General features: G+C 43.3%; 1 protein-coding gene across 1 annotated transcript in view; it reads left to right on the top strand.

The window, feature by feature from the left end:
* The first annotated feature begins 205 nt into the window (after positions 1-205).
* Positions 206-14574, top strand: part of PDE6C (phosphodiesterase 6C) — a 38191-nt gene continuing 23822 nt past the window's right edge. Inside the window, exons 1-10 of the mRNA XM_006090018.3 lie at positions 206-773; positions 6623-6775; positions 6882-6971; positions 7805-7945; positions 9240-9314; positions 10274-10338; positions 10438-10504; positions 12078-12125; positions 13452-13601; positions 14152-14295. Coding sequence (XP_006090080.1) covers positions 294-773; positions 6623-6775; positions 6882-6971; positions 7805-7945; positions 9240-9314; positions 10274-10338; positions 10438-10504; positions 12078-12125; positions 13452-13601; positions 14152-14295 — 1413 coding nt within the window. The 5' untranslated portion in view covers positions 206-293. The remainder of the gene's footprint in view (positions 774-6622; positions 6776-6881; positions 6972-7804; positions 7946-9239; positions 9315-10273; positions 10339-10437; positions 10505-12077; positions 12126-13451; positions 13602-14151; positions 14296-14574) is intronic.

Genomic DNA, 14574 nt, shown 5'->3' with positions numbered 1-14574 from the left:
CCGAGGACTTACACGCTAATGATGCTTAGGGATTTGTGTCCTGAAGAACTCTGTAATCCTGTGCTTCCTGAATCCCACTCTAAGCCAGGACCTTCTGTCACACCCCAAGAGTTACAGGCAGTTGGAAAGCTCTGCTAAGCAACCATTTTGCTTGGCCTTTGGGGTTCAGAGAGGTGCCACTTAGGATCTGTGCAGGAGCCTTGATCAGGATGTAGTTCCTTCTTGGCCCTTGGCCCCAGGTGGTGCTCTGAGGGTCTTCCTTCCTGAACAGCAGCAGTAAAGCCAGCCTTGCCATGGGCGAGGTCAGCCAAGAGGCTGTGGAGAGCTACCTGGAGGACCACCCTGGGTTTGCCAAGGAGTACTTCCACAAGAAGCTGCGGACAGGAGCGCTGGGAGAAGCCTCCGAGCACAGCGAGGTGCAGGGCCAGGCCAGCGGGTCCTCCCCCGGGCTGTCCACAGAGGAGGAGGCAGCCCTGTGCTTGGAGCTGTTCCAGGCCATGCAGGAGGAAGCCGGCAGTGCCGAGCCTGCGGCGCACTTGGTCCTGCAGAGGCTGGCGCGGCTGCTGCGGGCGGACCGCTGCAGCCTGTTCCTGTGCCGGGCCCGCAACGGCTCACCCGAGGTGGCCTCCAGGCTGCTGGACGTCACCCCCACATCCAAATTTGAGGACAACCTGGTGGTCCCTGACAGAGAAGTGGTGTTTCCATTGGACATCGGGATAGTGGGTTGGGTTGCTCACTCAAAGAAAGCCCTTAACGTCCCAGATGTAACAAAGGTAGGTGGCCTGAGGGCAGTGGGGCGGAGATGGGGACTCGGCAGGGTCCTGGAGGGACAATGGGAAAGAGAGCTGAGGTGGGGGTGGGAGGTTGGGGGGTTGGGCATCCTTGTGCCATGGGTTTGGCTCTAACCTGGGGAGTGGGGGCAGCAGAGGAGTACCCAGCTCCAGGGCTGCCAGATTTAGCAAATAAAAAATTCCAGAGGCCTAGTTCAATCTGAATTTCAGATAAAGAATAAATAATTTCATAGTGTAAATTTGGCATTTTGTCAGGTAACTTACCTGGGCCAGGTACAGTTCACACCTTCGCTTACACCTCCATGCTCTGGGCACATCCTTCTAACAACACCACACAGCAGGCTGCCCCTGAGGAGCTCAGCCAACAGTCAGATGCCAAGACGCCTGCACCGCTCCCCATGTCTCTCACCCACAACACACACGTCTTTGGGATGGATTGGCTCCCAAATGGATTCTTTCACCTATAGACCAAATGTGCAGAAAGGAAAAATAATACCATCGGAAAGTTCAGGTTTAGATCATTAAAAATGTGAATGTTGGTGATGGTTAAGAGTCATTGGCCATCTCAACGCCCCCCTGCCCCCCATAATGCAGATCTATCAAGAATGGGACGTTTGGACCCCCCTGAGACCAATATTGCACAAACGGTTATCTCCTTTTAAAACATAACATTTAACTACTCCTTACCATCGCAATGCTGGTTTCTTTTAGGAAGATTCTAAAATACAAATAAAAAGGAGGAAATGCAAGTCACCCATAATCCCTCCACTCTGCAAGAGCCATAGGCAACAGCCTGGAGTCAGAGAAACTTTTTCTACACGTGTCCCATTATTTTGATTTGCTATTAATGAAAGGGGAGAGGAGGATTATGCTGTCAGGGAGTCCACCGGCCTCTGAAAGGCTTTCCACGTGGAGGCCTGTGAAGGGGGCAGCTGCAGGCTGGAGGATAATCTCCCTCCTGCCTCCCAAAGCTGATTACGGGGAGGAGAGGAGGGGCCCACCGATCCAGAAGTCGTGAGTTGTCAAATATTAGCAACACTCAGCAAACAACCACAGGACAGCTCTCAGGTGCAAGGGTTGCTGCAAGCTGGACACATTAGTCCTCAGTCCTTCCCCACCCCTCCCTCAGGGAACTGAGGCTGCTTCAAGAGGCCCACTGCAGCTGCTTTGAGTGACTAAACCGAGCTGTGTCCTATGGCAAAGTTCCCGGGACACCGGTTAGAAGGCTGTCCCCACACACCTGAGTTTTTCTCATGGAAATGTGCTTTTGGCCAGTCTCCAGCTGAGCCCATCTCCTAAATTACTAGGACATCAAACTTAAGAAAGTGACAAGCAAGATTGTTTTTCTTTCTAAGGAGAGATGGATAAGATGACTTCTGCTGTCATACTTTACTAATGAGCCCAGTTCTCCTTGTTGAGGGGAAAAAGGTAGAATGGAGCTGCTAAAAAGGTTAGTTGGCCTTGGTCTGTTGCTGTCCGTGGTGAGCGCCCTGTGTGGACAGGGCAGGTGATGTGGGGTGGGCGTGCCATGTCTCTCTGTCCTCCCTTTTCCTGAGGACCTCTGGCTGTTACGGGTGGGACAGAGGTGAGTGTGTTGAAGACAGACACCCTCCTGAGCTCAGAAGAGAGACAAAGGCCTCATTTCATCTCCATTTTTATTTTTTTCCCAAGAGTGGTGCTTTTAGGCTTTCGATGCACATTAAATCAAATTGGGAGTTTAAAAATACTGGTGTCTGAGACTCTCGGTAGATCAATTACATAGACTCTGAGGGGTTGGCATACAGGCAGTAGTATTTTTAAAAAGCTCCTCAGATGATTCCACGGCCAATGTTGAAACCATTCCTCGCTGGGTGTGCAGATGTGAAAGGAGGAAGTGAATTTCAAGTCAACTGTGGGATAGGAGATGGAAAGGGTTCCTGGAGTCCTTAGTCCAACTCTTTCCTGGGGCAGATGGGAAGTTAGGGTCACGGGAGCTGTATCTCTCCCAGAGTGCATGGTCTGGTCAGTGAATGAAAAGGGCTGGAAGAGAATCGAGGCCTCACCCTCACCAAACCCCATATCTCTGCCGTTTCTTTCTAATGTGTTCTTTAATTATTTTTTTAAAATTTTAATTTTTCAATTACAGTTGACATTCACTATTATTCTGTATTAGTTTCAGGTGTACAGCAGAGTGGTTAGACAATTATATACTTTACAGAGCAATTCCCGCAATGTTTCCAGCACCCACCTGGCACCCATGACTGATCTGTAACTATCAATCTGTACTTGTAATCCCTTCATTTTTTTCACCTAGTCCCCGACCCCTGGTAGCCAGCAGTCCATGCTCTGCAAGTTCACCACCTTTCCGTCCATGTGGCAAAATCTGCAAAGAGAAAGGTGACAGAAACTGATGTTTTAAATGAAATTTCTATTAATTCTTCACCTTTTCCTTGCACTTGGCATGTTATAAAGATTTTCTCATTCTCAATCTCACTTGATTCTGGCAAAGAACCTGAGGGAAAGGCATATCTATTTTTCCATCTTGTCTATATGAGACTCTTCTCAAGGTCAATGAGGCAGGATGTGGTGGGCCTGGGACCGTAACCCAGGCCTTCAGGGGCCTCCATCTTTTGCTACACCGCTGACCACACACAACTTCTTTTGGCCAGCAGTGTGTGCACAGGTGAGGGAAGGTCTTCTCACACCCAAAGGCAGACCTGGATGCTCTCAAAACTGGGGGTCCACAAAGGTTGTAACAGGGAAGCCACATGGTGTAGGGCAGTGGTTGGCAAACTGCGGCTCGCAAGCCACATGCGGCTCTTTGGCCCCATGAGTGTGGCTCTTCACAAAATACCGACTTCTGGGCGCGCACATACAGTGCAATTGAAACTTCGTGGCCCATGCGCACACGTGGTATTTTGTGGAAGAGCCACACTCAAGGGGCCAAAGAGCCGCATGTGGCTTGAGAGCCGCAGTTTGCCGACCACTGGAGGGTGACAGCTTTGATATCAGACAGACCTGGGTGCACATCCAGGCCTGAGGTGAGGAATGGTGTGATGGATTGTTTCTGCACCTGAGAAATGGAGGTAACCAAATATACAGATTAAATAAACATGAAGTATCTGATCCTTTTTTAAATTTTTTATCTTTATTGTTGAGAGTATTACAGATGTTCCCCATTTTTCCCCAATGCCCCCCACCCACCTGGTTCCCACTCCACCCCAGGCCTTCACCGTGCTATTGTTTGTGTCCGTGAGCTATGCATATAAGTGCCTGGTTCTTGGTAGGTGGATAAATGATCGCTTTGACAGTATCATATTTATGCCAAAGGGGTTTGGGGGCTGCGTGTGGGTGGACAAAACTGGGTCAAGGGTTATTGCCTGTTTTTAAAATAGGTTAAAGGCAGGAAAACGTTGAATAACAGGAAACTTAGAGATATTCAAGTTAATAATTTATTTTTCTACTGGGAAAGCTGTTGATTAATTCTATGGATAGGCGATTCTCATTCTGACTGTGGTTAAAAGAAAGCCATGGAGAAGCCCTAAGTTTTCAATGATTAACACGGCGCTTTTAGCCTCCTTTCCTCCCTCCTCTCTCTTCCTTCTCTTTTCTCTTTCTGACTCCTAATCTCGAGGGATAATGGTAATTAATCAGAATTTAATAATGCTATGATCCAGGTGGGCTGCTGTTCTACACAATGTTCTCTCCAAGGCTTTTAGTGGCTGCTTTGAAGAAGGACCATCGAGGGGAGTTTGTGATTTGGAGAAATACAGAAATTACCCAAACAAACATCAATAGGGATGGTTTGAGCTGGTGAAAATTAAAAAGGAGAAAGCCTCATTTCTCCTTTCCTGTGTTTGGGTGGGTGATTTCATCCAGGACTTTCAGATACAATAATAAGCAAGCATTCTATTTTCAAACGTATAAGCCATTTTCTCAAAACAGCCAATTGAACTTGAGAGCATCTCCTTGTGTGTAGAATCTAGAGCGAACTAGCATCAAGCATTGAAGTTGCAGAATGGAGTGTCTACCAGGAGATGCTGACTGGACTCCATGGTGCATGTTTCTGGCATTTTGGCATGGTCACATTTCTAGGGATTCTCCACAGGAGTGATTCACCCACTAAAAGTAGATTTCTGGGGAAGACAGTCCCTACTTTAGGAGATTAGGGTTGATGGGTCTGCTGTGAGGTCTGCAAATCTGTGTTTACCTGCAGGGGATTCTGAGGCACAAGCAGGGACTCCTGCTCTGAACTGAGCCTGAGCGCTGTTGACCAAGCAGCCCATGTTCCCTGGTGGAAATTCCAGTCCAGAAGTCACACCAGTGGACTCTCACCTTTTTACTTTGGGAAACTGATCAGAGTCCAGCCTCCAAGGTTTGTGCTGCTCTTAGAAGCACCATCAACATTAGGAAATGGAAATAATACAACTTGTGAGAGCAACACCACGTTAATTTTGGCCAAGGATTCTCAGAGCTAGGCTGTAAGTTCAGTTCTAATAGAAGAAGCCTCAGGTTCAAAGAGAAGCAGTCAGGACCAGGGAAGGCCGAGTCTATTCCCATGCAGAGTCGTATTCCTCTGACTTGCAGCCAATAAGACAACCATGATCCTTGACCTTCTTCTCAAGCCTTTCGTTTGCGCACCTTTCCAAACTCACCTCTCTGCTCTTTCCATGGTGAGTGTATTAGAATCATCTCTTGCATCTACCACGTGAGGCTTGTATCTGGGAAGATCTACTTCCTCTCTGCTAAAGAGAGAAAAAAAAAAGTATACGAATGTAAGCATTAGCCTGGTAGAACAATAGCAACTGATAAGGATCTGGTGCTGACAAGAGGGTGGTCCTCTCACACATGACCATCAGTGGAAGTAAGAATTCCAACCTTTTGTAAAAGTAATCTGTGTAAATAAAAACTGCATACACCTGGTGACCCAAAGGGATTTCCACTTTGGGAAACCCATCACATAAACATAAAAGCAAGAATGATCAGTGCAGCATTGTTTTGCAGTGGAGAAAACTACAAACAGAATGAACCAGTACAGGCTGGTTGAGTGGATCATGGAGCTTCCACACTGTCAAGTAATGTGCAAGAATATATCACGGGTTCGATTCAAGGTCAAGGGCACATTCCTGGGTTGCAGATTCGATCTGGCCCCCAGTTGTGGCATGTGTGGGAGGCAACCAACCGATGTGTCTCTCTCACATCGATGTTTCTCTCTCTCTCTTCTCTCTCCCCATTCCACTCTCACTAAAAATCAATGGGGAAAATATCCTCACTCCTTGGTGAGGATTAAAAACACACAGAAAACAGAATAGAAAAGTCTTTATCAAAGCATAGAGCAAGGCATAGAAGGAGACATACCAAGCAGATAACACTGATTTCCTGGCAGGCAAGATTAGAAGTTTGGGGGAATAATAAGTTTTCTTTAGATGACGATGTACTGGTTCTCTGGTTTCAACTGCACATTTTACTTTTGTGAGCTCTGTGAAACGCACCTGTAACCCCAGCTGTGCTCTCCTTCCCGCCACACGCTTTCTGTTCACTGTAACCCTCAGTCTTTCCCTCCCTTCCTCTTAGCATCTTCTTTCCACTTGGCCGTGACATCACCTCTTTTCTCCTGGCCCAACCTCAGCCTAACCTGGATAGGCCACATCTCAACTGGAAAATGCTCCCTCTGAAACGGGCAATTTCGCTCAATGCAATCATAGGATGGGGGGGTGTTTGCTCAGGACCATTGTGCTTATCTGTGGTTACCTGTTGATAAAATTTGAACTAGATGGAAGGGCCTGCTGCCATTTCTAGATCCACACTCCATGGTTCTGTGCTGCTTGGCAAACGTGTGTACATTTTTTCAGAACAGCCATTTTTCTGACTTCATGGACAAACAAACCGGGTATGTCACTCGGAACCTGCTGGCAACCCCGATCATGATGGGCAAGGAGGTTCTGGCTGTGGTTATGGCAGTTAACAAAGTAAATGCATCTGAATTCTCCAAGCAGGATGAAGAGGTAATGCTAACCCTGGGCATCCAGTCGGAGGCTTAGGAAATGTATTTGTTATAGATCCAAGAGAAAGATGTCACACCTAATTTGCTTTTTTCTCTGCTGTCTGTAGGTCTTTTCCAAATACCGCACCTTTGTTTCCATCATCCTAAAGCTTCATCACACCCACTACTTGTACAGTGTTGAATCTCGAAGAAGCCAGGTAAAGGGGAGGTGACACTAATCACTCACGCTGACTTGTTCTGACAAAGGGGCCTGGAGGCAACAAGCCCAGACCCCTCCTCTCCCCTGTGGGGGTTTAGCTCACATGGAGCAGATCCCCAAACTTCAGTCCCAGATGTCTTCTCAAGGTCTGCCCTGGCTTTCCATTCCCACCTGCCTGCCATTCATCTGTATGTGCACTGGGTTCCTTTTTTCAGACTTCATCCAAGGTAGCCATGATTTCTTCATCTATGAGATGGCAATGATAATTATAGTACCTATCCCACATGGGTACTGTGATTCTTAAATGGCCATTAGGTAAATTAGTTTACATAAAGCTCTTCGTAGTGCCTGGTACATAAAGCTATTAATTTTAGGAGCAAATCATTCCTCTGAAGTCTGTTTCCCCCTTGAGCCAGCAAAACAAAGAACAACATTGGGCCCTAGCTGGTTTGGCTCAGTGGATAGAGTGTCGGCCCTCGGACTGAAGGGTTCTGATGAGGGTCAACAGGAGCCAGTGGGCCACCAATACTGCACTCTGCCTAGGGTCTGTCCCTGCATCCAATTTTAGATGACCTGCCCTTCAAAGCCAAAACACTTGGACATAGGGACCAATCATTGCTCATCCTCTTTCATAAGCCCACAGTCTTGCAAAGGGCTACTCATTCTCCCACACAGAGAATCAGTATTTTGTCGGACGTGGACATGTTCAAAAATGGAATTGCATTGTCTAGTGATATGGATTCATTTTATTTGATGCAGCTCATGGCTAAAGCTCTATATTTTCATAGTGTATGTTGTCCTAACTGTTTTCTTTTTAATATCTACTTTCAGATCCTTATGTGGTCAGCCAATAAAGTATTTGAAGAGCTCACAGACGTTGAGCGACAGTTTCACAAAGTGCTCTACACAGTTCGAACATACCTGAACTGTGAGCGGTACTCCATTGGACTGCTGGACATGACCAAGGAGAAGGTCCTCACTGCTCCACACATTTCTGTCTTGCTTAAAATCACCTGTAAAACACGTATCACACAAAATGTGGTTCATTTAAAAATGGATACGCTATGTGAATAATCAGTCATGATAGTTCACAAGAACCAGAGCCAAGAAAGTAAGGTACAGAGGTAAAAAGTGAGCATTTTGGAGCAAAAAAGATCTGGGCTTGAATCTTGGCCTTTCTATTTTCTAGTTGTCTGTGTCTTCAATGAGTCTTTTATAAAAAATAAATATTAATTAAAAGACTTTCTTTTTTAAGAGAAATTTTAGGTTTATAGAAAAAACAAGCAGAAAGTTCAATTAGTTCCCATATTATCTGTCTCTCCTATTATAACATCTTGCATTCATGTGGTGCGTTTGTTACAGTTGATGAATCAATTTTGATAAGTTATTATTAACTAAAGTCCACAGTTTATATTCAGATTCACTCTTTGTGTTGTACAGTCTATGGGTTTGGACAAATGCATAATGTCATATATCTGCCATTACAGTATTATACAGAATAGTGTACCTAAAAATCCTGTGCTCCTCCTATTTATCTCTCCCTCTCCCTACCCCAAGTCTCTGGCAACCTCTGATTTTTTTTTTTTTTTTACTGCCTCTATAGTTTTGCCTTTCCCATAATGCCATATAGTTGGAATTATACAGTATGTAGCTTTTCCAGATTGGGTTATTTTCCTTAGTAATAAACATAAGTTTCCTCCATGTCTTTTCAGGGCTCGATAGCTCCTTTTTTTTTTTAATGCTGAATAGTATTCCATTGTCTGGATGCAGTTTATTCATTCACCTACTGAAGGACATCTTGGTTGCTTCCAAATGTTGGCTATTATAAATAAAATACAGATCTTTTTGTAGACATACATTTTCCATTCCTTTGGGTAAATACCAAGGAGGGTTATTGCTGGATCACATGATAAGACTATATTTAGCTTTGTGAGAAACTGCCAGATTTAATATTCTATAAAAGAGTTGCTCTTTATTGAGTACTTTTAACTAGGTATCAGAGTAGGTGCTTTGTATGTATTACTCACTTAATCCTCACAATGACTCTGTAGTATGAATTCTATTATTGTCCCCATTTGCTGATGAAAAAGCTTAAGTGACTTGTTCACACATGTTCCTATAAGCAGTATTGCTGGGAATTACAGACGTTTTTCGGTGCTAAAATTCCAGAATTATAAATTAACATAAAATATGCAAACATGAAATTCATATAAGATATGGTAGGTCATGGAACAGTTTAATAATGTTTAAATATAACTGTCTCCAGGAATTCTACGATGAATGGCCAGTCAAGCTTGGAGAAGTCGAGCCTTATAAAGGTCCAAAGACACCAGATGGCAGAGTAAGTGCCAATTGCCTTGGTGATATCCATACATGGTGCAAGGTGCTAAAACCAGAGGCAGCCACGCATAGAGGAAGGAGCATGAGCCCCAGAAGGCCTGGGTTCTAGTCCTGCAACTTTCTGCGGGACCTTGGAGTAGTAGAAAGAGTACTACACAAGGGTTTGAGGTTCCAGTCCCAGCTCTGCCCCAAGCCAGTGGGGTGGCCGGGCCTTAACGCATTGTTTAACTTCTCCTTTTCTGTAAATCCAAGGCTTGGGACCAATGGTTCTCAACAGGGAGGGACACATCAGAGCTACTTGCACAGCTTTTGAAACACACTGTTCCCAGGTCCTTCTTCTGACATTGAATCTCTAGGGAAGGGTTGGGTTAGATTTATTCCCCATCTTCAACTGCAAGCTTCAAAGGGCAGGAATTGTGGTTTGCCACTGTATCCCCAGCACACAGGAAAGGCAAGGTGATGGGACACAGCGTGTCCAGGCCTCAGGTTCTTCTCTGTCCAAAGAACTAGTGAGCTAGTTCTCAACATAGCCACCGGATCCTGTTTCCAAAGCAGTTGTCCAGATAAGCCAGTGCCGGAGGGAGGGAGTGCTCACTGCCCAGCTGGGAAGGGGAAACATTGACTGAGGTTGAGAAATGACAGGATTTGTTCTAATGAAGTTATCAGTCAGATCTTTCTGGACAATAGCAAGGGATTAAAGGAAAAATAAGTTTCCCCTAAAAATTGTTCAGGTGAATTCAACTTCGTAAATTTAATTAAATAGGATTGCTCATGTAGATAAATGGCCAATGATGTTTCTAGTTTTATTACAAGCTTGTCATCAGGACACCAGCAGTTTTCTAATTTATATTATGCCAAGAAATGTGGTTGGGAAATAAGGTACTATTCATATAAGTTCATCAGCGTAAAGCGCTTTTTGGGAAATAAGATTTTTCTCATAATCTCTCTCTTTCCTCTTAGGAAATCATCTTTTATAAAATCATTGACTACATTTTGCATGGGAAGGAAGAGATCAAAGTGATTCCGTGAGTATCATAAAGCAGCTGTAGGAGTTGCCATTTATTTTTGTACCCAGTGCACTTCTCAGTGTAGCAGTGATTTTCTTTCTTCTAATCTTCCTCAAGGACACCTCCCGCAGACCACTGGACTCTCGTTAGTGGATTACCAACATATGTTGCTGAAAATGGATTTGTAAGTTATTGAACAAAATTAAATAATATTGAATGGAACTCTTATTAGCTAAGAGTTGCAAACAAATGTGAAAGCCAGAATGTATCAGGGAAAGGTGAGGGGCCACTTCCTTTGGCACAGGACGTCAGTGAGAGCAACCTTGGCAGTTGAATGTAGGTTAACTAGAGACTCCCAAACTCTACAAGAAAATATTTTGTCAGCAGGAGAAAAATGGATCCATTCTCCAGCCTTTATTTTTTCATTTTTATATATGTTTATTCATATTTACCTTGTCACAAAAAGGATTTAAGTTTCAACAACCAAATAAAGCAATATAACACAAAATAGAAATAGGTGAAAATGCAAAAGAGAAAAAAAATATCAAGGGCAGGATGTAAATTAGAGCCAGAACTAAAGATAACGATGATTTGTTGCATAATGCCCTCCACATTAATAAAATTAGGCTGCACATTTACTCTTAGCTTTCCAGTTAAATAGGAAAGCTGATCAGGTACAGATTTTACAGTGTTCCTATGATAGAATCATATTGTTTAGAATAAAACACATTATATTCTGATACAAAGACTAGAAAAACATGTTTTCCTTGCTGTCTCCATGAAGTAAATACCATGTAATACTGTAAATAAGAGCATCACCTATGTAATACATGTAGTGGACCCCAACTTTTTAAACTGTAGCCACACAAATTTCAGAGTCCTTTGGAAGCCCATGACCATAATTCCTGCTGGGTTTAATTTTATCTCAAGTACAGTTCCCTTGGTCAAGACTTTAGAAGCATGGAAGATTACTGACAAAAGAGAAAAATACATAAAGAGAGAATTTTGCCACTGATTGCAATGCAAGATGTAGTGAGTTGGTAAAGAAAGTGAAGATTGTTGCCCTGGTCTGTTGGGTGGGCCCGGTGGACAGTAGGCTAGTTCTGGCTGTGAGAGGTCAGGTGCAGGAAGACAACAAGCAGAAGATCTCTGGTAGGTCCCAGAAGTCTCAAGGCCAGAGGATGGGGCCACCATAGCTTTCCCACTTGGCCTCAAAAACACTCTCCCTCCTTCACAGCTGACTTCTTTCTCCCGAGTTGGGCTTCTCCACCATCTGTCTTTTTTTTTTTTTTTTGACATCAAAATTCCTCCCTGCAAGAATGTTCGATGCTTTCAACATTTCTTTATGTTGGCATTTTTCTTTCCTCCCCCTTCAGATCCAAGTTCCTGAAATATATGTGCAGCATTTGTTTGCATATTTGTTTTTTCTTCAGTGTTGTCCTTGTATTTTTTGCAGTGTTCATTCATCTAGTTGCTTTGAATTTGGAAGAATCCTTAGAGGCTGGGAGAGTAGGAAGGTGCAGAGATGGTGCTACTAGTAAATGTCATCCAGTGACTTAATTAAAAGAGAAGCTAACTTCAATATATTGTTAGCAAATTTGGCCTAGCCAAGGTCCAGTGCCAATAATTTGCTTGTGAGCTATCAAGACCTATGGAAGAAATACTCACACCTGGTGTGTTCTTTCTTATTCTGCATTGTGGGTTTAATGGCTTCAGCACATGATGTCTCAGGACTTCTGTCTCCTCTTGCTTTACAGATATGTAATATGCTGAATGCCCCCGCAGATGAATACTTCACATTTCAGGTAACCTTGCCCTCTTCCAGGCCGCACCTCTCAGTGCTGAGGAAGAGGGGAGCAGCACTGCCTCCCTCCCCCCACACCATTTCTCTCCTCTCCAGAGTCGGCTCTAGACTCAGAGACAAAAAAACACACCAACAATTCTGAAGCATTTGGAAAATATCTTTAAATGCTAAATTAATGGTCCAGACTATAGCTGCTTTTGGAATTCTGAAAAAGAAAATTTCCATATGAGTGAAAAAAGTTAGAGAAGGCTTCATGCGAGAGGTGAGGCTTACCTGGGGCCTCAAAGGATGATCAACTAAGCTAACACGAGGCTGAAGAATGAATAATGTGATGTTGAGTGCTTGACTATCTTTGCTTTGCTGCCTACTGTGTAGGTGCCACATCATGGTTCCATGATTCTCAGACTTCGGAGGGCATCAGAAGTACCCAATAATTTACTCAAGATGCATGCCCAGAGGTTATGAAACAAGCTAAAAAAATTAAACAAACACATTCATATGGCCCTGGGGCCACACTTTGAAAAACATTCCTAAATATCTATGTCTGCATCCCTCACTAGATTGTGGTCATCTTGAGGTTAGGGCCTGAGATGTATTCATTTTTGTATCCAGCAACTAGGTCCTGATACATCATAGGGGCTTGACAGATGTTTACCAGATTGAACTACATCACAGTACAACAGATTACCTTGATAGATCAATCAGGAAAACAGAACCCACACTAAGTATTTCAACAGAAATAATTTAATATAAAGAATTAACTAAACAGGTGTTGGAGGGCAGACAAAGTGAAACAGGGAACACAGAGATAAGTGCTTCTCATCCCTAGGGCTGGGGAGACAAAGACAGGAGGACAGACACTTGGTTCTAGTACACTTAATTGAATGTACCAGGATACTTTTACGGCCATATAATCCTAGACATGTTCTGACACAACATAGGAATTGTGCATCTAACACCCAAAGATTATTTTTCTTTAAATTAAAAATAACCCCAGTGGGGAGTGATGGGGTGGTAGCTATTATGGTGCTGGGTTAGTTTTGTATCTCTATTCTAGTGCAGGTTACACACATCTACTCATGTGATGAATTTGCATAAAGCCATACACACATGCGCACACACAAATAAATACATATAAATATGGTGAACTTTGAATAAGCTTCACAGATTAGGTCTATTTCCTGGTTTACAAGATGGTCCATTGAGAAAACTGGGTAAACAGTACCTGGGACCTCTCTGTACATTTCTTTTGCAACATTTTGTAAATCTATAATTATTTCAAAATTAAAAATTAAAAAAATAATCTGAGTGCCTTTATTGTTTTTAGAAAGGACCTGTAGATGACACTGGCTGGGTCATTAAAAATGTCTTGTCCCTGCCTATTGTCAACAAGAAAGAAGACATTGTGGGAGTAGCTACATTTTACAACAGGAAAGATGGAAAACCTTTTGATGAATATGATGAACACATTACTGAGGCAAGTGCAATTATAAAATAATGGAGGTAAATGAAATAATAGAGGATGCATAATTATTTGTTATTTTGGAATGATATTTTTGAAGGGCAATTAAACATGAGTCACACAAGGTTGTAGCCAATATGTCATTGTGTCATTTCTCTTTCCTGACTTCTGTAAACTGCAACATTTTTTTTTACTAAAGAATGAACTTTTGGCTTAATCAAAATTCTTTACAATACTAGGAAACTGGGAAAGAAGGTTTCTGTATCCTTTCTCCCCAACCCCCTTCTATTCCCTCTTATTCTTGCTCTCACCCCCAGCCCTCTCTCTGATTTTCAGGTCATTCTTATTCTACTGGATTTTTGTAATTTCTCTTCTCTAATAAAGTATTCAGGATGCACAGTGCACTTTGGAAATCAGGGCTTAGTCAACTTTATTGTCTGGGGCATTGTTAATATGTTTTGTTCTTAGATTAAAAGGGAGATTGATAGGGAAGCATGTGGTTTGCTGCCTTCAAATCAATTTTCCTTTCATTTTAGAGAATTGAATCATATTTTATATATTTCAGACTCTCACACAATTTCTTGGATGGTCTCTTTTAAATACTGATACATATGAGAAAATGAATAAGCTAGAAAACAGAAAGGAGATAGCTCAGGAAATGCTCATGAACCAGACCAAAGCCACTCCTGATGAAATCGAGTCTATTTTGGTAAGTGGGGAATTTGGTCCTGTGGATATTAGGTGGTATCTAACCAGGGCTTCTGGAATTCACCTAATTACCCAGAGGTCTAATGAGAATAGGTTTAGTCTTGAGCTAAGGAGGGGAGGTAAAGAAGGAGGGACTAAGGGGGGACCTGGTGGCCCAATGTACCTGGACCCTGACTGGACTTTCAGGCTGCTTGGTTGGAATAGCACTTTGTTAAAAATAGTGTATGGGCCTGTAGGAGCTCAAGTAGTGATACCTGGATTCAAGTATGTTAGTAGGAAA

The sequence above is a fragment of the Myotis lucifugus genome, unplaced genomic scaffold (assembly GCF_000147115.1).
Source record: "Myotis lucifugus unplaced genomic scaffold, Myoluc2.0 scaffold_66, whole genome shotgun sequence".
NCBI lineage: Eukaryota > Metazoa > Chordata > Mammalia > Chiroptera > Vespertilionidae > Myotis > Myotis lucifugus.
The sequence above is the reverse complement of the archived record's forward strand: the minus strand, read 5'-3'. Positions and strand labels throughout refer to the sequence as shown.